The 22,937-nt window shown below is 41.5% G+C and overlaps 1 protein-coding gene across 43 annotated transcripts in view; it reads left to right on the forward strand.

Annotated features, from left to right (window-relative positions):
- Positions 1 to 22,937, forward strand: part of SLMAP (sarcolemma associated protein) — a 75,616-nt gene that overhangs the window by 11,649 nt on the left and 41,030 nt on the right. For 40 of the 43 annotated variants that reach the window (XM_052679114.1, XM_052679113.1, XM_052679133.1 and 37 more), the window contains exons 2-3: positions 17,464 to 17,611; positions 21,581 to 21,653. In XM_052679114.1, coding sequence (XP_052535074.1) covers positions 17,464 to 17,611; positions 21,581 to 21,653 — 221 coding nt within the window. Of the gene's footprint in view, positions 1 to 468; positions 490 to 6,883; positions 7,016 to 9,966; positions 9,998 to 17,463; positions 17,612 to 21,580; positions 21,654 to 22,937 lie in introns of those variants that run through there. The other 3 variants (XM_052679155.1, XM_052679153.1, XM_052679154.1) reach the window with 3 other exon arrangements.

Genomic DNA, 22,937 nt, shown 5'->3' on the forward strand with positions numbered 1-22,937 from the left:
GAAAGCTTGTGAGCACACAGGATTTTCCCAAGCTGTTTCTCAAGTGCTATGTGAGGCTTTCTACTTCACAGGCTCCCCATCTGTCCCCCCCTTCCACACATTGACACTTGGTCTGCTCTTAAAACAGCTGGACTATAGATTTCAGCTCCCTTGTCTGTGCTGTGCATCTGCGTATAACTGTTTGGCTGTGTATTCTGTGATGAGGGAGGAAAAAGGATTGCAGCTTTACATAAAGAGCTACCTTATCTACTTGCTGTGTGCTTTCAAGTACTGCTTTCTCACTGGGCACTGCACAGAGTCTACACGTGGCTTCCTGAAAGTCATCGTGACCCTGACTGCTGCCTTCCTCCCACTGCTGCCCCTCTCAACGGAGGAGGAGAGAGAGATTCATGAGAACTGTGGTAGTGTCCCATCTCAGCTGTAGCCTTGGCTCCTTCCACCTTTTGTCTGCATGGATTCAAGGTAAACGTCGCATGGCTGAAATCAAGGGTAAGCATTGTGAGGAGCTGGAGAGAGAACTGGGGGAAAAGGAGTGAGGTGAACAGCTAGACACAACTTTCCTGTATCTCACACTTTTTGTAAGGCGAGCAGTCACTTGTTTTGAGACTGCTAGCTGTATAGAAAGGACTGGGAGTGCTCAGGTACTGTGCGCAGCAAGAAGCACCTCTGTGCAGGCAGAAATGAGAAGTGCGGGTGTGAGTTTTGTACAGCACTCAGGCACTGATGAATTCTCAGCATTAGGGATAAACAAATTGGGTAAGTAAATTAAACACCAGAACAGTGAATGCACCGAGGGGTTTGATTCCATTGGAAAGTTAGGGAAGATGATGGGATACAGAGAAGATGATTGAAGTTGCAAAAAGGGGAAAAGGGGAATACTAAAACTTCAAAACAGTTGGATTGCATGCTTCAGGTTGCAAGTTGCTCTTAAAACAAAACACAACAGGAAGTGTGTTATCACTTCTTCTTTTTAAAATTTACTTCTGGATTAAGCTTAGTGCTTGAAGAGCAGACTTTTATGCTGTTGGGAAAAATAATCTTAAAAGTTACAATTATCATTTAAGGTAACAAAGCTTTTCCTTGAAAATTTTCTCTTCAGTGTTTGAATGTTTCATTTTTAAGGATGTCTATTTCTCTCAGCTTAATTTCTGAGGTTCTATCAAAATATTCTGAAGGCATCAAGTAAAGCCATCATTGTGACAGTGCAGCAACAGCATTTGTTATGAGCCTTTTGTACAGCAGATTAGAATTTCCTTGATCAGACAGACTGCTTGATGGTTATATATTTGAGAGTGACTCTTAGCATAATGAAAGGATTGTACTGCTATAAAATGAATTGTGTGTCTTTCAAAATAAGAGTTAGCATTTTATTAAATTAATTTTTTTATTGAATCAAGGTGGTTTTTCGTGGTTTTTTTTTGTTGGTTTTTTTTTTTCCAATTTTGTTTTGTGCTCAGAGTGAATTAGGGAATGAACTCTTCTGGTATGTATTGAATCTTCAGTTGGAATTATGGCTGCATGGAAGTCTGAGAGAAGCTGAGCAGTTGAAATGGTAAGGAAATACCTGCTGAGCCGTTGACTCACCTGGGCACACCTCTTCCCGAGTTTGCAGGGCAAAGCATCCATAATTGCAAGAGTGAGTGAGCCTTTAGGAGAAGGGGAATGATGGAGTAAAAGCTGATGGTTGTTCCTGAGAGTTCAGTGACTGCTGCTGTCCCACTGGGAAAGAAGTAAATATGTGGCATTCTGGCCCTAGCCCTAGTGCAGTAATACTTTTACTGTAACTTAAAGAATGTTACTATTGAGTGAATTGCTTTATTTAGTGGTTAAAATACTGTTTTTAGTTAGTGAAAATGAGTGAAAAAACTTTCCCATTGGTTATTGATTATATGAATGAGAGAGAGACTTTAAAATTATAAAACGTTTAGTATGTTTGTGAATTATTTTAAACACAGCAATTAGACATGGGTAAAAATGCCCTCCATTTTTCTTCCAGGACAGTATCTCTGAGAGCTGTCCTGGGATTTTCCTTTCCTTTCCACTCTTACTGTGGCTGATCTGTTCACTGTTTCTGTTGTTTAAATTCTCAAGCTAAACCTTTGAAAAGGAAGTGAAGAAAATGTTGCTGTTCCTGATGGGCCTGTTAGGAAATGCTGAGGTTATAAAAGTGTTAAGAAACTGACGGAAGGTGGCCGCTGCTGGCTGGTGTGCATCATCAGGCTTTGAGCTGGTTGGCGTTCGTTGTGGTGGAGTGGCCAGGACTGGAAGCTTGGAGGCGTGGAGCTGCTCGAGGCTGCAGGCTGGTTGGTGTGGGCACTGCGGGCAGATAAGCTGATCGAGCTGTCCGGAATGAAGCGTGAAAAGTGCAGTTGAACAGTGTGAGGGATCTGATTAACAGAATGATTCTCTTGTACCTAGCTTTAAGAAGGAAAGCTTTAAGAAAGGCGTGAAAAATGCAAGACATGAAATATACAAATGCTGTGGGTTTTTTTTTTGTTTTGTTTTTTAAAACAAGGTCTTTTTGCTCCATAAGAACAATTTCTTGTGCTTATGTCTGCAATTGCAGCGTCGCTTTGTTTTTAAGATGCCTTCTGCTGAAGGCCGACCCTGTAGCACAGAATGTCCTGTGCTGTGCTTCTGGTGGCTCTCACACTTTGGACACACTCAGATCGGTGGTGGGAAGGACCCGTCTGCGCTCAGTTCCTCCACATGCCCAGTTTTCCTTCCAAGAGAAACCGAAGCGGATCAGAGGGAGGAAGCTGGGTGCGCTGCGGCGCGGCTCCTGGCGCAGATGGCTGGGAGAGCAGAGCGGGCATGTGTGCAGCACAGCGTGTCTGCAGCGTGGACCCCGGGAGAAGGAAGGAGATTGTAAGGATGCAGATACAGAGGAGAAAGCAGAGAACTGATTCCTGATGCTTCCCTGAAAACTTAGACGGGAGATACCGAGTGCTGTCAAGGAACGTGCTATCCAGTATAACCAGGAGACATACAATGCTGGGCCAGTGTGCACGCTTCTTTCCAGGAACTGCTGCCAAGCCTCGCTTAAGAGTATCTAAAATTAAGCTGCTGCTTCAGCCCTCTGCAGCTACTGTCAGGTGGCAGCAGGAGAAGGAGGCAGCCTGAAATCCAGTAGGAAAAGGCCTCGCTTCTTCCTCAGGCTGAACACTGCCTGCTGAGGAGAGCAGTGTGGAAAGGTGCTTTGTGTGCAGGAATCGTACCCTTCATTTGTTGCTCCTATCTTCCAGGTTATGTACTTTCACTGTACAGAATCTATAAGCAAGCAGGACAGTTGTTACTGCTTTACCTATGAAATTGTTATTCCTTTTTTATTATAATATTAGCATCTCACTTATTTTAAGACTGGTAGTCCAGTCCTCAATTTGAGCATTTTACCCGTTTTTGAGTGCTAAGCACCTCAAAATCAGTTTAGCAGATTGTTCTAGCAAAAGAATCAATTATTTTTTAAAGTTGGTGTTGAAATAAAACAAAGCTGTAATAAACCTCAGCACATTTCTCTTGAATGTGTATTTAGCCACGTTGCTCGTAATGCCATCAATTCCCAGAAACCCAAGCTGTTTTTCTTTGAAATAAACCACGGATAATATCTGATCCTAATTCAAGTTTATTAAAACTTAATAGTAATACAAGACTGCTCTACTTAATTACAGGTAGCGAAAAAGACTTGCTGATTTTTCTTTAATCAAAGTATATATAGTCTTGTCTTTGGTCATATTAAATTTAATATGACAAATCTTTTATGTCAAAGCCTGCTGCTAAAGAACAGGTGCATTTTTTCTGTGGGAAGTCTTGTTGGGGACGCAAGAATTGAGTTTCATGTGAACTGAGTTTGAGGGTTTGTCTGTTTTTGTTTCACAGAATAGATGAGCCGGTGTAAATGGGGCTGATTTGACCGAGTGCTTGAATGCACTGAATGTGTGTTCAATGACATTATCATTTTTAATGACTGCAGAAGCCAAGCTTGCTGACTTTTCTTCCATCTTCTAGTGAAAGTGTAGGTTTTGAAATAATTCTTAAAGTGTTGTTGCTTTGAGTTACCAGTGCGTATCCTTCTCCCAGTTGTTTTTCTTCTTGTCCTTTCAGTGAATGACTCATTCTGGTTTGCTTTAGTTTCTGGACTTTTTCTTTTGTTTTTCTGAGAGTCTGGATAAAGAATGGTAGCAAAACTTGAGACAGTAAATGTCAGGAACACGTTTCAAGAAATTGTGAAGGAAAAGCCTCACTGTTCTCATAGCAGCAATATTTTTGAGCCGCTGATTAGACGTGGAAAAAATCCACATGGCAGTTCTGGCTCCTTTGGAGCATATGGCTTTCTTCTGGCTAGATGTGTTTTCACAATTGATAGGAAGTTCACTTCCTATGTTTAATCAGAAAAGGCTTTGACAGCACTGATTTTTACACATGCTTACTTATTCTGGATGGAATTGCAGTAGCTTATGTAATTTCAGTAGCAGGAACATTGAAGCTGAGAAACCTATTTTTCAAGTCTGAGAAGTATTGTGAGTGTTGCAGCTCATGGGTGAGGGCTCTAGACTGTAAAGATGGAATTCACAGTATAGACAAACCACAGTGTATGTTCTGCAGTTAATGCCATCTTCATTATGAAAAATACTTTCAGAAAATAAACCAGAAGATTACTTACCTTCTGATAGGTACTTTTTTCAAAGAATTGGTTCACTTCACTAAAATAGAATCTGAGTGTATATAATTGCCCTCTAGTGGTTACAACTCAGGTTTAGATAGCAAAATGATTACAATGCTGGTAGAGCAGTATTACATTGTGTTCTGACCATTATATAGTACTACCTGCATGTAGTTGTCTCTGGTTTTCATACTCAGAAGGATCCACCATTTGGAGAGTTACTTGAGGGCTGTATGAAAATTAAAACTTCTCTTTCCCTTTGGGAGATTTATGATGGTTGGGGGGAGGAGGGCATTTTTTTTTTTTTTTTTTTTTTTGGACAGTCTTGAACAAGTGGTGCCTGGAAGAAGTTCTTTCTGAAGATGTTTGCTTTGCTTCAGAAAGAAACGTGGCACATGGGGTGCAGAAGTGCTCGGCTGGCTGCTGGATGTGACAGGAGCTGTGGCTGCCCTCCCCACCCTGGGCAACCTGCCTGCTCCTCTGCTCCTGCCACGTGTGCAAAGCACTTCTTTTGTTGATCAAGAGGCTTTCAAAGGCATTTGGGTTTCTTTACTCCATCTGAAGAATGAAAGTCATGGGCACGGCGCTATCAGCGTGATGTCCCTGCTGACTTTGTGGAAGCGGTGGCGTATACCAAAGGAAAAGGCACTGAGAGGCGTTGTGTGGGAAGCTGTGCTGGAGTAATTAGCTTGGGAAGTTTTGCCACGTTTGCAAACCTTTTAATCTGTAAACCTGAGGTACCATGTATGTGATTTTTGCCCTTGACTAAGTCCAGTATAACTGGTGAGTCACTGCTGTGCTGCTGAGCGCACATGTCACATCTGTGCACTCCCTCTGCCATCCCCAAGGCAGAAGGCCGTGCTGCAGTGCCCGGCTGGGCGCCCCAACATCACCTATCCAAAACCTGCTCCTGCTCTGTTGTGTTACTGGAAGACTCGTCCCGATATGCACACACGTGCTCCATGCTTTTCTTTCCTCATGCTTAAAAGAATGTTAAACTTCTGTTATTGCCCACTCATAGATCTCAAAGGAACACAGAATAATCTGCCTTTTGTTTTGTGAATACCAGCTTCTAGTTGCTGCTTGCTTCATATTTCTTGACCCGAGAGTGAGCTGCACGTAAACAACGGCTCCCTCCCGGCCTGTGTTCACTCTCACTTTGCTGGAGGTACGGCTTGGCAATGCCTGCGGTACAAATAAACTCCCAATTGTCAAATTTCTCCTCTATCTGGAAAATGAATTTTCCGTCTTTGGGTGGAGCCGCACCCTTCTGACTGTTTTGCTCCCAGTTAATTACATCTGCTCTCTGTACAGAATGGTGAAGTTCAAAACACAGAATGAAAATAAGTTTAAGTTAGTACTTTAAAAAAAAAATAAGTGTTGATCCTTGCCCAGTTCAGAGGAGTTCTGAGAAAAACAGGAGTGAAGGACTCTGGTGGCCCCTGTTTTCAGCATGATGTATGCAATGGACTCACCATGCTATCGTGAGTTACTGTGGAAATATTTGTGCTTTGGTCTTGCTACAAAAAACACCTGATTTGCCATGATTAAAATTCTCAGAGTCATTTGTGCTTCTGCATCTTTATTGGCCAAGTTGAATTTAATCACCATAGCGTTAAATGGGTCCTCAGTACGGTCATTTTAACTGTAGCTAACTACAGCCAAACAGTTTCTTTTTGAAAACTCTCATATTTTGGGAGCAGATGATGTTGGTTACAAAGAGCAAGGATTTCCTGCCGACAGAGTGATGAATTAAGTAGGCCTGCTCTGACATTGGTAACCAGTGCAGAAGTCACATTACAGTCTTTATAGATGGAATCTGTCCCTTACTAAAAGGAAGACAGCTTCTTTTGTAAGTTCATCAGGGTTTTTACAAGTTTTTATACAGTATTACAGAGAAAACTGCTTACCACACCATGCTTGTGTTTGGAAGCGTTTGTGGGATCTGATGTGGTTTTGGTTTTTTTTCTTATCTGTATGTGTGATCACTGGGAGGTCTTGCTGCCATAAAACAGCAGTATTATGGAATTAAGGATTGTAGGTAAACACAGCAGTACCTTACGTGGAAGGAATAAAAATGGGGAAAGGTTACAGTAGTTGCAGCAGATACTCCCTTTATTCTCTATACAGTTAAAAAGCGAACACGTGAGAAGAGAGGAGCAGAGGAGAGTCAATGTAATGATTAACTAAAGGGAGAAACTTCAGTGTGTGCAAGAGAGTTAGGCAGCTTTTGCAGTACTGTGCCGACCTCCAAACGCCTGGGACTGTGCTGAGAGTTTGAGTTTGATGGGTTGCCCTCCTGCCTTCTTCTCGTTGCTTCCGTAGGGGAGATTTTCTCGTCTGGCTCTTCATCTGGTGAGCTGTTGGATAACCTTGTTGGTTTCTGTTGTTTCCATTTTGCTTGCAACTGAAAAATATAATTGCTGATAGGAATTCAATTAAACTTCTAAACTAAAATCTCCATTTTTGGTAATTTTTTTTTAACATAATTGAATTGCCTGATTGCTTCAGGAATTTTGAGGAAGCAGGAAAAATAGTTAATGTTAGCGTTTAGTTTCTTGTCCTAATAGTCTGCTCTGCAAGATCCTGTTGGTATTTGAAGAAATCATTTTTTAAACCTTTCTTTCATTCATTTTCTACTTTTTCTATCAATTCTGCCTGTCCCCCAGTGTTTTCTCACTAAAACAATTCAGCATTTCTTTTAGTAAGTGTTACGGATCCTTGGGTTTATTTTCTCCTAGTGCAAAGCTTTACTAATGTCAGCCTCTTCAAATTTAAGACCAGACGAGATTTGTGCCTTACGTCTGGTTTTAGAGCAAAGCCGTGTCCAAACATGGCCAACATCCCCTTTTGTGTTACGCTTCTCATTGCTGTGGTCCGAGATAAGAACGCAGGATTTTGGTTTTAACTTTCATTTACATCTTGTACTCCAACGTACTTATTATTGAGTTGGTCAGAGAAAGTAACTGTCGAGTGTGTAATCATTTCCTCTTGATCATGAATCATGAATTTAGGAATATTTTAGTTCTCTGAATAATTTCATGATTTTTTTCCTAGTGCAGAATTTCAGTACGGGTGCTTTTGGCAAATGGAGGTAAAAGAAACCACAGACTTTTAGGAACATACATTTGAAAATAAGTTGTGGAACCTGCTCTTTGCAGAGCTAATAATTCTTGGCTTATTGTCTTGGATATATGCTTCCTACAAAAACAGTCTTTGGGACTGTGTACACTTTGTGATAATATTTACTTTCATTATTTCAAAGTTGAAGTATTTCATGTTGTCAAACTCCCATTAAATTTATTACAGTAAACAGCAGTATTTGGCTTTAGTCTGGTTTTAGAGGGAAGTATTCCTGCCAGGGCATCACGATTGGATATTTCCGCAAGGTTTTGCAGATTGGAGCTCTTGTGTTATTTTAAGTGGCCATCCTAAAGAAGTCTGAATTTTTGGGTAGTGGCCTATTGAGTCTTTTTTTTTTCTTTATTGTAAAGTCATACTGAGTTGCACTGTATTTCCATAATTGATTAACATAGAGAGCACTGTAGCATGTCAGAAAGGCGCATTGCTGGTGTGTTTTCCCCAGGGTAAGTCTGTGTGCCATGGTGATAGAAGTTGATGTAAATTACACAGAGTAATCAGTGCCAATGATACATAGCCAACACCATGACTTGTGTAATAAGAGAATGAACTTTCTTAATGAAGTAGAGCAGAACAAGTTACATGGCAACAGGTACAGTATCCTCTGGAAAGCCTGCTTTAATCCATTAGTACAAGTCCCTAACACCGGCCAGGTAACGCAGAGCTATAGAGGCTTCTTCCAAGTACCTGTATGTTGTATAGGATACTCTCATCCATGACAGCAATAATACAAAATAAGTCTCTTTGTTGTTTTTGTTGTAATGAGTCAACTTGAACATCTCAGGATGCTGTGAATAATTTTTCAGAGAGTTGCACTTTATTGTTCATTTATTTTAAAGTAGCACTTAAAGCAGCAAAATGCGTTAAAATATCTCAGCATGTTTAGGGTGGAATGCAGATGGAAATTTATTTATTTTTTCCTCTCTTGAAAATGACATTAAAATGAGCAGTGAGTTGGGGAGTGTTTGGCAGGAACATTTCTGCTTTGTCTGTTTTCAGACTGGAATTGCATCCCTTTTTCTGAGGCTGTCAGTGTCCTTCATCTATTCTGTGATTATCTTACAAGAGGAGGTTTCAAGGCACAATGTATGTGAGGTGACAGACTTTAAGATTCAGATGTGAAGATAATTAATTGAATTTTTTTGTTGTTGTCTTGAAGCTGTCCAGCATTTGTAGCAGAAGGGGGCTGATTTTTGGGAATTCTTGTGAAACCTAAGGACAAAAAGTTAAGTAAAAAGAGGTATTTTAAAGACTAGTAATTAGTAACTATGGTGACAGATGTCTTACTGTAGCGAGTCAGTCAGCTATATATAAACCAAATTACTTCTCGATTAGAACTCTTCCTCTAGATCTCATCTTTTTTAAAAATAGCCTTTTGCATCAAAACTAGTGACATTGATGGAGAGAGACCTATTTTTACATGCTGTTCTCACATTTTGGGTTAAAAAAAGGCTTTTTTCTGGAGCATCTTGTCATCTTGTTCCTTTGGACAGCGCGTGCATCTCTGGATCACTCGTGTGGTCTGGATGGGGAGGTGTTGCTGAATAACTTCTGCCTTTTTAAACCATTTATTCTGCGTTGTCTGCTCACCACAGAAATCTGTCTTCAGTAAAAGCAATGATATTGTGCACGGTGCCTGGGATTGTGTCAGATCACTTCCTTCAACAGCAGTCTTCTACGTGAATGCTTATTACAGAATTTTGATGTCTGAGGTGTTACAGTGTGAAAAACAGCATTCAGAAGTCATTCTTCTATGATGGGGAGTTTTACTACTTTTTACAGTTACAGGATGTGATTATTATTGGGGAGTGTTAAATTCACAACTCTCGAACTGGATTTAAATTGCTTCTAAAAGTAGTGTGTGAGGTCAATAGTGTGTCAGCAGCTCTGCGAAAGGAGTGGGAGGGCGGTTGGGTTAGCAAGGGTAACCTGCCTCCGTGATGGTGATTCTGTTCTTGTTGGTTCCAGTTCAAATAATAATAACAGAAAAGCCCAGGCTTAAGCACCTTTTGTGCAAAGGTAGGGATGAGAGCACAGCCCTAGAGTAAAAGCACCACTCCTGGTAGGAGCTGTCACTTGATGTTGTTATCCTATCACGGTCTTGTGTGAAATATAATTTTCCATGTAACTTCTGTCTTTTTTCCAGAGTTTATGTTCCAATTGTTTTGAGTGTTGATGGTTCCTTTTTGAGCTAAAGTAAGTAAAAGACACCTGTAAGTAGTTAATGGCAGTCATATAGCTCTGCCCTGGCCCATGGGATTTTTTAGGTTCCAGGATCTGTCGCGCAATTTGTTCAGTTTGTGCAAGCACACGTGATGCAGGTTTTTATTGTTCTCTAAATGGACCCCCAATTTCAGAGTGCTGAGTGCTGAGATGACCTCAAATCCTGGTTGTGAGATGTACATTCCAGTGTTGAGATCCTGAGGTCAGTCGCTGGTGCTGTAAGCCCTGCCTGCACCTTTCCAATGCTGTTGCTGCCATGGGAGGTGTGGGGCCGTGGCTTAGGAACCAGCTCTGAAACCCTGCTCTTGTTTAGCCCAGGTCTTTGTGATTTACAAACCAAACTAGGCAAACCGAATATAGTAGCTGTTCTGAAACTGCTTTGCAGTGTTTGGCCTTCCCTGCAGTCAGGCCTTTGCTGCCATGTGATGGGTGAGGAGCAGCCAGCTGGGCTAAGGGTGCTGCCTTGCTTCCTTCACCTGCTGCCGTTTGTGTGGAGGACCTCGGTCACGAGAGGTGCTGTGACTGTGACAGATGGCTGGGACTCTTTGGGGCTGTAGGCAGCAATGCACAATTACAGCAAGCTTTTGCTGGCGTCCTTGGGCTTTTCTTTATATCCACAGGCTTTCAATGGTGACTGTGAAGTTTTGTTTTAATCTGGAGAGCTTGGATTGTGATTTGAGATCCTGAACTTAAACTTTTAGCCATCTTCTGTCAACTTTTTTTTTTTTTTTAGTATGGAAATGCAACAATATGATTTGAAAGTTTTTGATAATAAAGAAATAGCCTGAACTATTGACATAAAATGCTTCTAAGTTCCACTTAGATTATTCTAAACCTGAGCAATTACAAAGTATTGTTAAGGCTCTATAAGGCTCTTTAATAGCATTTCTGTTAACAGTGAGTGTTTCCTAACAGAAATGAAAAAGAAATATATCCTTGTAAAGTAAATATTTGTCATCCGATTTCTGAATTTACCTGGTTCAAAGCAGATTTTGTGGGCAGCAGTGGGTACTATTGTGCAGTGCTATTGACAGTGGTCACCTCGAGTCCTGAGCTTTCCTTCTCCAGATCATTACAGCTGCTGGCAAACATGGGGGTTTAATACTGGTTTAGTAAGTCAGTTGAGCTGTGTGATGGGCCTGACATGGAGGCGGTATTTCCTCTGCAAACACATTGTAATGTGGTTGGTGGTTTTGTTTGGTCTTTGTGCATGCATGAAAACTTGCAGTGTATCATTATTGAAAATTCTGTTCAATGTAGATTCAGAACTCAGTTGCTAAAGTAAGCGCTGTGACACAGTGTGTCAAAAGAAGGGTCTGTACCAAACCATTCATGGGTTCAGCGTGCCTGGAAATGTTTGCTCTGTTTTGTTGAGAAAGGTGACCTTTCGATACCGACGAGAACATGAGAATAACCTGTGGCTGTGTGTTGAGCACAGCTGGAGCTGTTGGGGTCTGGCTGCTCGGTGCTGCCCTGTCCCAGCTGTGCTTCCTCCTCCCTGGCCTCCCAGCCCCACACAGCTCTGTGCCCATTTCAGGCAAAGCCGGCTGAGATCGTGCAACCAAAAGCTGAGCTGAACACAGGGCCTGCAGTGAATTTGAGAGCTCTCAAGCTATCAGGGCATGGCAAGCAGCAAAGCGATTCATACTTCAGAGCACTTCAGCTACATCCAGAAAAGGTTGTCTGTTTATAACCAGGCTCAGTTATGCTGGCACGAAGCTGCTTTTACTGTTACAGTTTATTTTGCTTGACAACAGGTATGAGCGGGCAGCAGGGTTGTCCTGGCAGTGCAGTCAACAAACCCTCAAGGTGGGAACAGGACGGAGCTGTCGGTCAGCAGAAGGGCACGTTCCCTGTTCCCTCCTGCCCCAGGCCCTGCTGGTAGGCTGCTCTTCCTCTGCCACACTGAATTTCACAGCGTGTGCCTGCCATGGGTGGCTAGAATCATTTCAGAACTGGTCTGCTGAGATCTCACAAATTAAAGCACCGGTTTTGTTTCCAAGTCGTTCAGTGAGCAAATAGCTTTTAGATCCACGTGTTTAACCAATACAAAACTAAACAGAAAAGCAGTTTTGCTCTATGCACCCCACCCTGTGAATTATGCTTGCTTATGGAGAAAAATACTTTTACTTCCTTGATAGATGGGTGGAGTTAGTCAAGTGAGTGGAAAGGAATTTAGGATGTGTCTAAGCAGACCAGAATGAGGAACTCAGTCATTTGAATCTGGAGATAATTTAGCATTTGAACTTCTGTCATCTATCTTACAGGCAAAGGATCAACCTGGAATTTGTTGTGGTTAGCACAGTGTGTTAGCACTGCTAACAGAACTGCTGCTCCCACATTCAGAAAATACTCAGTGTTAATATTTGAAGGAATGTAAGGTGACCTATGAACTGCATGGGAAAAGAAACCTTTTGGCTGCAGTGTGATAAATGTTGGCTGTATTGGTTTGACCCCATTATGTCTTGCTCTAAGATCTTTCTTTGTAATTGAGATTGTGCAAAACCAGTATATTTCACCTCTTAATAGAATACTTAGTATGAGACAGGTCGACACAGTTGTGTCTTGATCAATTTTGTGTTGAAGTATTGCAATTTTTAGATCCCCATTTATTTGCTACATGGGAGTACTGGCTTTAGTCCACCACATTTGTACTACCAGTGTTAATTGTTCAATGATTGCTCATCTCACCTGGACTAAACTGATGCCTTGAGAGTGTAAAACAGGGCTTTGAAGCACTGGTAGTTGTATATACTTTTTTTTTACAGAAGTAAGAGATGAGGAAATTAACAGTAACATAGATCCTGAAATTGGAGACTCATATCTGCAATAGCCGAGGCAGTGAAAATGTGTTGAGTATATTGATGGTTGACTTCTGTAAAGGAGACAATGGCCTACATTTTAATGCCTCTTGCTTACTTGACAATGTAGCAATGGAACAAGGCTGGCATATAAGCATATGCTGCAGCCTGTCTGCATTTACAGATGTAGATTTCATTCCATGAATGAAGTGAATCTCACATCTGTGTTCTTCAGTAATTCTCTATGATTTTCAGTATAATTGTCCTGAACAGATGCTTCAAGTTGATGGAGCAGCAGTAATGTACTCTTCAAATGGAAAAGGGAGGCTTTATGCAGTGATTACAAATGTTCTGTGAATCAGAACCATCACCCTTTTATACTTGCAGCCTACTGCAGTACTGGTGTATTTCCAGCCTGGAAAAGAGGCTTGGGGGTGTTTTTGTACATTGTGTTGTACTTGAAGGGGTTATTGTAAGAATTTTTGGGAAAAAAGAGTCCACTATTTGAATGATCAATAACTAATTTATAGAACACCTTTTAAGCATTGATTTCTTTTTGTCCTATTTGTGAAGTCTTTATTCTCCATCTTTTCCTTGTGCCGTAACCAACAGCTATGCAGCAGGAAAAATCTTGCCTTGGGCTTCTGAATGTGCCATCAGTTACCATACACAGCTGGTTCTGGAGATTTTAATCTTGCTCTGAGAAAGCTAAAATGTTAAACTAGTGAGTTAATCATGAGTTTATTCTTTATTGTGCTAATTCTGGAGCTTCATGTTAATCTTCTAGATTGATCCTTAGTGGTGTAATGCTGAATGCTGAAAGAAATGCTGAATGCAATTAAAATGAAGGCTAAGGAGGGAGTGTTTGCTAAAAGCAGGTTTTGTAGGAAGAGGTTAAAGCAAAATGATCTGCTGGTCTACCCTTGTACTGTAATTAAACTGAATAAATTAATTAAGCTACTGGAAGAGTGTGCTTCTTTCTTTTCAAGATTTCCTATGCATCTCTGAGCCCAACGTTTGACTTTTGAGTTCCTTCAGAAATGTCTCATGCTATACAGAACTGCACACGGCTTGGGGAAAAACAAACAAAAAAAGCCAGAAATCGACATCTCACTTTCTCACTTGTCTGGCTAAGTAGAGAGTTATCTTAAGCCCCCCTCTTGGAAATAGCATGTTAGTTAAGTAGAAGCTATAAGCAGAATGGTTGTTTGTTTGGCTTGGTTTTGTTTCTTTAAAAATTCTCCTACATGTCATATGTAAAGCTACAATCTGGAGCATAGAGGTCGTCTAATTCCCTGATAACACCAAGAATTCATACACTGTCCGTGCATACATCTCATATCTCTCTGACTGCACAAAAGTAAAATGCAGGCTGTGATTTGCAAGTTGTCGGTACTCTGAGTCATTGACCTAAAAATGGTGTAAGGTGTTTCTGTCACGTAGGTCAGAGAAGAGGAGGTAATTTTGTTCATTTTGCAAAGCTCAGCAGAAACCTGAAATATGATCGATACCACAATAATATCTTGTAAAGCACCGTGGAAACAAAAATCTAATACTTTGGAAGTCCCTTAAGGAGGATTCTAACTAATATGCGTTGACTTCAAAATAACATCTTAGACTTTGTGGAAGCAGCATGATAAGGACAATTAAGTGAGTTTATTAACAAGGTATAAATGAGAGAGGATGCAAACAACCGTGAAAACATAAATGACCAAATTAGAACATGGAATAGAATTTATTTTTCTGTCTGAGAAAGCAGATACTGGAAATGTAATATATGGTATATATATTTATATATAAAATAATAATACTGTATTTTTATAAATACTATATATTTATATATATATTATATATATAAAATACTGGAAAGTAAGCTTCTTAAATAATTGTACATCCCCTCTGACAGAGGGGAAAGAACCATTTGAGCCATAGGTATTGTTGTTAATTAAAGATGCAGTCATTCTTTAACAGTCTTCAGAGCTTCACCTGCCCCAGCTACACTCAGCCTTCATGTAAGGCACAGAGGGCTGAGTTTTCAGTTTGATCTGGAGGGAGATGTGAATTACACAACCAGGTGTAATTAGGGCACGTACTGCCCTTTGTTCTGGCATTGCCAGGTTGAGCAGAGTTTGTGTCAGCTCTCCAAACTGGTTTGCTGGGGCTAACAGTGCTTGAGCCAGTAGGGCCGTGGAGGTGGTGTGACTGCCCTGAGCACCGGCTGAAATGCACCGCTGCTGGAGCTGGGCAGTGTGCGCTGTGAGCAGGAATGCCTTCGTTACACAGCTGCTGGTAGCAGGCACTGTGCAAACTGGAGAGCCTACCTAGAACATGGAGTACATAATGCTGTATTAAATACCAGTATGCTGCCATAAATAGTAGTTAATGTACAGAAGTGAGTGTCTGTCTCAGGATCCTATAAAGAACTTTTTTTTTTTTCTTTGGGAAAGATGAAGGCAGCTAATGAAAGTAAGCTGGCAGTAACATGTAAATTTACTGCATGGAAGCGACCAAAGCTGTGGGTTGCTTGCCAACTGCTGCATTAAGGATGAGATGGCTGAAACCTTCTGAAGTGCTGAAGTCAGTGCATTTCTGCTTAGACACCAGCTTGTTAACATGCTGCTGGTGCTATTATTTCTTTGCTAGATGCAGGGAGTAAAGTTTTAATCCTGTTTGTAAAGACTTGAAGACATTTTAACAGCAACGCTTTTCTAAAGCATACATGATGAAATTGAGTAGTGTGCACTTAAATGGACATCAATGTGATAATATAAAATGGAATGTGTATTTATTATAGCTGTTTATTTACACTTCTGTTGTTCCACATGGAATTTGTGAGTTGCTGATGGTGTGTTGCATTTCCTTTCCCATGGTAACTTCTGTGTTTTTCTGTGCTATCTTCTCAGTACCCCGTCTGTGGGTGCTGCAGAAATATATTGGCAGCCATGAATCCAAAATGTAGAGGACTAAGAGGCAGGTATTATGTATAGGAAAGAAAAGGGTGGGGTAGATATGCATAAGCATGTTTGTTTCTCCTTGCCTGTGACTCACTTCTTCATAACAGAAGGATTTTCAAAAGGAGCAGGGTGCTAATTGAAAGCAGACAGGAAGTAAAAATAATTCTCTGCACTCAACCATGAGGGTGGAATACTTTCAGACAAGTAAACTAATGAGCTAATTAATTCGATTGACTTTAAACCTATAACTGTCACAAAAGGCATGTAACTATTATTTATACTAATATATAATATTTTGTAACACAGAGTACTGTTTAGAGGGGATGGGTCTGATGATTAATGCAGTGAAAACAGCCAATATTTCTTGATCTGTCCATAATTCATTCTGATGGACATATGACTAATCAATTTTATTTTATTTTTAAAGATCAAAGGCATATCTCTTGAGTAGAAGTCTTTCATGTGTTGCTTCTCATTCTGTCATTACCTCCATCTAGCTGAGTTTGCCTGCTTTGGCATTCACCTCGATTGCTGTATTGAGTCCCATCCTGTGGACCCAACTGCATTGAAGCTGTCAGGTGCTAAGATAAGCATGTCAGATATGTATCATGTGCTTCAAGTCATGTTCCAAGATGGTTTTCAAACCAAGAGGTTTGAAAAAGTATACTGCTGGTCTCATCATTTTTAAGCCTAAGTTTTCCTTCAATGTTTTTAGTATATATATATATGTATATATGTATATGTATATATATTTATGTATAACACGATAACATTAAAAAACGTTTTTTCTTTATTGAATCCTCAAACAAAATATCTTGAGTTGCTTTTATAGGTAAGATGGGAATATGCTCATTTCCAGAGGCAGCACTTGGCCTCCCACCTTCTACTTGATGAGTTTCCTTACAGGTGCAGGAAGTCAGGGACTCCTGATCCCATAAGGATCTTCTAATAACCACTGTCACGTTGAGGTTCTGCCCATGGCCCACTTCATCTGCATCTGGCTGCCTAATAATATGGCAGTCCCTCTCTTATGCTGCCTGCTGATCAGGTCTCAGCTGTGACTCACTTGCCAGGTAGTCTCTCCTAAGTTGTGCAGTTCCCCTTGTGTCATAAGCCACTTAAGATGCAGTAAGTTGCTATTAGAATTTAATTAACTCTACAAATGGATATTTACAAAGGTACCTGACGATGAATCCATCCTAGGATTAACATAATGGTGTGGACTAGTTTCCCTGAGAAGTAAAAGCATCCTAATTTTGTTTTCCTTAGTTTCAGTCAAGTGTTATTATAATTTCTGAATCCTGTCATCTTCCAAAGAATTTCTTTTCACTTTCAGTCCTTGCTCTCCCTACAGCATGTTTGTATTGTGCAACTCGGGCACCTTCGCCTCATACAGTTGAAATCCTCCTATTGATGAACAGATTCTTATTACGTGTGGCAAAAGGTATTGCCAAGGTGATCTCATCCTTTCCATGCAGGCAGTAGTGTCAAACAACTAAAAAATAAAAATATTTGTTGGTGTTACATCCCGAGGAGAATATCTTGAGTTCAGTGCATTAGTTCTCATCCACACTGGGTGTCAAGCTATATTTTAAAGCAAATTCAATTTCACTGACACATTAGTTTCAACACACTTGTTTTATTTCTCCAGGTAACGTAATGTTCTTCTCGTTTGTTTTTGCAGTTCTATCTTCAAGACACTAAAAGTAGTAATGGTACCTTTATTAATAGCCAGAGACTGAGTAGAGGGTCTGAGGAGAGCCCACCATGTGAGATAATGTCAGGTGACATCATCCAGTTTGGTGTAGATGTGACGGAGAACACACGGAAAGGTAAGGGTATGGATCTCTTCCTGTTTCTGTTTTTCCACTGTGCTTATTTACAGTATCTTACTGCAGTGCGATCGTTAAGAGCAAAAAAATGGTATTCCCACTGTAAGAAAAGAAAACATTTCTGCTTTTTTTCCCTGCGTTGTGCTGGCAGTGAGGCCTGTGACTGCATGGAACACTGGATAAAGAAATGGATTTGCTGAAAACACTGAATCTGTCCTTCCTCCCACTCAGCCAGGTCTTTCAGTTGGCTTGCTTCCTCGGGCCACCTTCTTCTGCAGCTATGTGGGTGCTTATGTGCATGTCAATAGGATGGAAATGCAGAGCTGGGATGGCACCATGTGTTCAAATGCTGTCTCACTTCAGTTGACTTCCAGCAGTTTTGAAAGTGCGGTGTGAGTGTGTGTTGTACAGGGGATGTGTGCGTAGTGTTGGGGGGTTTTGTTTGTTTTGGATTCCTGCATGTTTAGTTGGTATTGTTTGGGAGTTATTTGAAATGTTACTTGATATAACGTAAGTGCAAATATTAATGAATAATAGCAGTATATGTGGAATAAATCCAAAGGATACTTTACATCTTTAATAAACCTGGGACTATTTTGAGTGGGGCTGTCCTCACTAAAGGGGCCAAATTTGTTCATGTATATTTAGACCTAGAACAATTTTGAAGTTTTTTTTAGAAGGTAAAAACGGAGTTCATTTGTTTTATTGGTGATTATTTGCAATTAATGTATGTGAAAGTCTGTGGAAAGCTCATTGGAATGACAGCAGCAGTTCTTCCCCATGGCTATGGTAGTATGACAGGACACAGCCCCTGTGCCTGAGCTATCTGGTTCTGCTCCCTCCCTTTGCTCTTCCCAGCTTCGAAGATAGGAGCTGCCCTCAGCGTCGCTCCGATGCGCTGAGCCAGATGATGAGGAAGAGCGTGCGAGGTCTGTGTTTCCCTCTCCGTGCCTCCCCAAGCAATGAATGAAAATTGTATCATCATGCAGGGGCAAGAAACAGCTGCATCACAGTTACAGTGGTTACACATGAATGCAGCTGGAATGCAGACAAACACATTTTTCTCCCCCGGTTCATTTCAGTAATCTTAGAAGTTACTGTTAACTCAGTCTCATAATAAAGCACCGACATGAAAGCCGGTTTTAAATTAGTGGTTCCCTTGGAGGCCCTTTTGCATACTGATATTTGCGTGGTGCTTCCCCTGCAGAAAGCATCTCGGTGCTTTGCCGTGTGCCCTTACGGACAGGCAGCACGAACAGCCTATGTAAATTGCCACTTGTGTAAATATCGCTGGAATATGTTTATTTCCGTGCCATTGTTCGGGCTGCCTTTTGGGAAGTCATTTTCTTGCAAATCCGATCTTGATCGGGTCTCGAGGAGCGCGGCACGCTATGTGCTGGTTCGGGACGCCTTACATAAGCGGCGGTTCTTCCAAGTTGTGCTGTGAAGCCGAAGCCGTTGCCAGGCCCGGCGAGGCTCGCAGCTGCCGCTTCCTTTTTTGTCGCTGCTGTTCCCGGCACCGGCCCCGCTCCGTTCCCCCTCCGCCCGTTCCCCCTCCAGCTCCGCTTCCGTGTCCTCGGGGTCCCCCGGGTGGCGGGCAGCAGCGGGCACCGCGTCGGGCAGCCGGCGCCCCGGCCCGCGCCCTTCGTCCCGTGGCGGCGGACGCGCGCTGCTCGTGCGCACGGCTGTGCCGCTGGAGGACGGCCGAGTACTTTCGAGAGAAAAACCGCACAAACTCTTGATTCCCCCTTCGCGCTGCCCCGCCGCCCGTCCGATGCCGCTCTGTTAGCTCGCGGCGTGCCGGCTCGGCTCCTCGGGTGCGGATCGCCCCCTGCCGTGCGCGGCCGGCCGGTTCCGCCGCTCCGTTTCCGCGCTCCCACGGCAGCCCGGGCCGGCACGGCGCGAGCCGCTGTGCCCGAGGTGAGTGCGGGGCGCGTGGGAGCGCGGGCGTGCGGCCTCTGCCTTCTGCCCTCTGCCTTCCCTCGAGGGATTGACGATAGAGACGGGAGGTGCGGTGATCCCTGCTGCCGTAGCCAGCCATCGCTATTCCACCGTTGCGTATGTTGCTGTGCCTTTGCTTTAGGCTTTGTTTTTTTTCTGTTTGTCGTGACTTGATAGCTGAAGGGTAGTGTGAGATTTAATTGTGATTTTATTCCATAAACCAACCAAAATGCTACAGTACCTTCTTACTGGCACTATTTATATTCTCTATTAAATCCCCTTTATCTCTTCTCTTTTTTTTTTTTTTGTTTGTTTTTTTAATATATGAAAAAAGCTTCTGCAAGCTTTCAGTATATTTATTTTTAGTGTATTAAAGGGAAAAACTTCAGAATCCTGTTATCTTTTGGCAGAGCTACTCGGTATCCAGTGCATGGCTCAGTACTAAGGCTGTCGCTTAGCTTTGGTTTTTGGTACCCTCCTACTTTCTTCCTGAAATCATTCTTCTCTATACTTTAAAGGAAAAGATGTGAAAGCTGTTTGAGTGTTGCATGCATGCCACAGATAATAGATAATATTGCTGCTGCTTTTTGTTGTGCTGTCAAGAGCAAATTTGTGAATTGCAGACCCTTTATTTGGACACCTCAGAGCCAAAAAAAAAAAAAAAAAAAAAAAAAGTCCCCATGGATTGATCCAATTCGAGATGGGCCTGATCTTCCCTGGCAGTTACACTTCATGTTGTACCAGGGCAGTTTACTACAGTTCTGGAACAAATCAAATGCTTCACTGTTGTATTTAGCTTTTAGTGTTGAACACAAGGAAGAAGCTCTGTTTAGTTGGATCATCCCTCCCATATTTTTAGATTCTATTTATGGCAGCTTCCTCAAAGACCTCTCTCTTTTCTCTGGAGTATTACTGTTGTCCTAAAACACTCTGTCCTTTTTATACTAAGCCAGATTAACTGTTTTACTGATATTAATAACTATGAAAGTAGAGCAGCACAAGTGTTGGTAGGTTCTTCAGGTATGGCAATCAGGGGCCGTATGCTTGTATCCAGTGGTGCTTTGGGAACAGCTTCCATCTTTCTGTCCATGTTACCAAGAAGATGCACTTCACAGTTCATAGCACTGCACAGGAGGAGGAGGAACAGCAAAACTCCCCTGTAATTTGTTTGAGGATTTCCTGAACTGGTGTCAGTACAATTATGGGGAAACATTGTGAAGAGGGATCAATCCTGATGTGTGAAGAATCTTGAGTACTTGAAGATCAGATACTGCTTACTCCTCTTATTCTTTTAGTCACTCCTCTTAATCTTTTGTCAGTTCAGAGAATCCCAAATGCAGTTCCCGGGAAGCACACTGTCTCTGAAAGGAGAGGCCACTTGTTAAGGCAGTGTGCTTTACATGCACACTACAAACCCCCCACAATAGAGGCATCCTTCTGAATGCTGCTGGTGTTGGCTCTGCTGAAGAGAATGTGCTTCTGTGTTGTTCATGTACTCTTTCTCTGCGCTCCCTTTTGATTGCTGTGTTTGTGAATAGCGATCACTTGGCAAGTTCCAAACGTTGAAGTGTTTGGTGGCACAAATTAGATGTGTTACCTTTGAAGTCTCTGGATACGTTCACAAGAGTCGTGTCAAAAAGCTCGCTCGTTATTGTGTTGCTATTTCTGTGTTCCCATTAACGCAGGTAAGATGCGTTATTTTCCCCCTTGTTTTATGAACCAAACGTACCTCTCTAACTCACTGCAGTAAAGAAGTCTTGCTGGCCTTGGTGCATTTGGAGTCGTCGGGGTTGGAACTGCTTGGTAGGCCAGCAACAAGTACCCAGCATGACCTCTTTGAGTTTCTCATGGTAAAGTTTCCATTCTCTGAGATCTACGCAGACAGACCGAGCCACCAGTGCATGAAGGCTTGCTTGCCTTTTCTTGTTCACCTGCCTTAGAGTTTAAGACAGTTGCCGTATTTTTAACCACGGGACTTACAGTTGAATAGTGACAAATCATGATGATGTGCTGTTTGTTTCTTTTCAGTTACTCATGGATGTATAGTCTCCACAATCAAACTGTTTCTTCCAGATGGAATGGAAGCTCGATTGCGATCTGAGTAAGAATAAGCGTCTGTTTGCATATGGCAAAATTAGACCTCTGTGTAGTGAGGATTTGATGGATATTACATTTAAAATTGGCTTAAGAACAGTTTCTTTGTATGTGTTCAAGTAAATAAAATTACTGAGAACATGGTTCTTTTGCAGGCATTATGAAAAATAAATCTCATTTGATTGTCACTTTGAGAAATGGAGGCAGCTCTGAAAGCATAAAGAAGTTACTTACTTGGATTCTCTGATTGGCTGTGTTTCTCAGGATACTAAAATGAATATTAAAAACAAAAATGCAGGAGCAAAATGAAGCAAATGAACCATTCCCCTTCCCTCTTTTATAATTTGGCATTGTTGTTTCTGTTCCTTTAAATGCACGTAAGCTCTCCTAAAGTGAAGCTAATATCTCTGTTTCTGCACACGTGTACACGTAACATTGTTTATATTCTTCAGATAAGCAATGTAATGTTTCCTCATGGTGTAGTTATTCAGTGTTACTATGAAAGTAAGCTTTACCTGACACTGGGGAGATTGAGGCTGGATAAAAGAATATTTGGAAACTGAGATGAATGCCAAGAGACTCCTCTGCGCTGGTACATGCTGGTATTGGAGAAAACTTCAAAGAGTAACAGGAACAAAGACTAGTTGGTTGGTTTTTTTGCAGTAACTAACTGATAATTGCAACCAACATAATTGTAATCAGCTTCTATCCTCAGCAATTCTGTGTTTCTCATTACTTAAATATTCTTACAGTATCAGTATCCAGAAAGCTTGCATGAAGCTTTATATTTTATTTCATGGAAAACTAGGTCTAAATAGAGCAATATGGGAAGTCTTCAGTGTAATTGCATGTGCTAATACGAAACGTTAGGGATGTGTGATAGGGAGTTTTGATTCCTGTTGAAAATGTGCAAGTGTGCAAAGCCGTGGATGTTGCCAAACTGTGTTTCTCCATATGAATCTGTGAACAAGAGAACCAGATCAGGTGCCTTCCTGGGAGTGTTGTTTTGTGCATGTAGGTTGGTGGAAGCCTTGTTAAAATGGTTACATATCAAATATGGAAGTTATACATCCAAAAAGAACTACTCAAAGTAAAAGTTGGTAAAATATATTTTTAGAACACATCTTGGATTTATAGCTTGAAAATAGTTCTATAAAATCAAAAATGTCCCCTAGCATACTATTAACCATTTTTACATGCTTGCGTTGTAAATTCTTCAGTTTTATCACACGAAGAAATTCATCACAAGGCATCTTTATGAAATGCACAGTGATTTGTGAGCTGATATTCT

This window comes from Tympanuchus pallidicinctus, unplaced genomic scaffold, assembly GCF_026119805.1.
Source record: "Tympanuchus pallidicinctus isolate F22 unplaced genomic scaffold, pur_lepc_1.0 scaffold17, whole genome shotgun sequence".
In the NCBI taxonomy this organism is placed as follows: domain Eukaryota; kingdom Metazoa; phylum Chordata; class Aves; order Galliformes; family Phasianidae; genus Tympanuchus; species Tympanuchus pallidicinctus.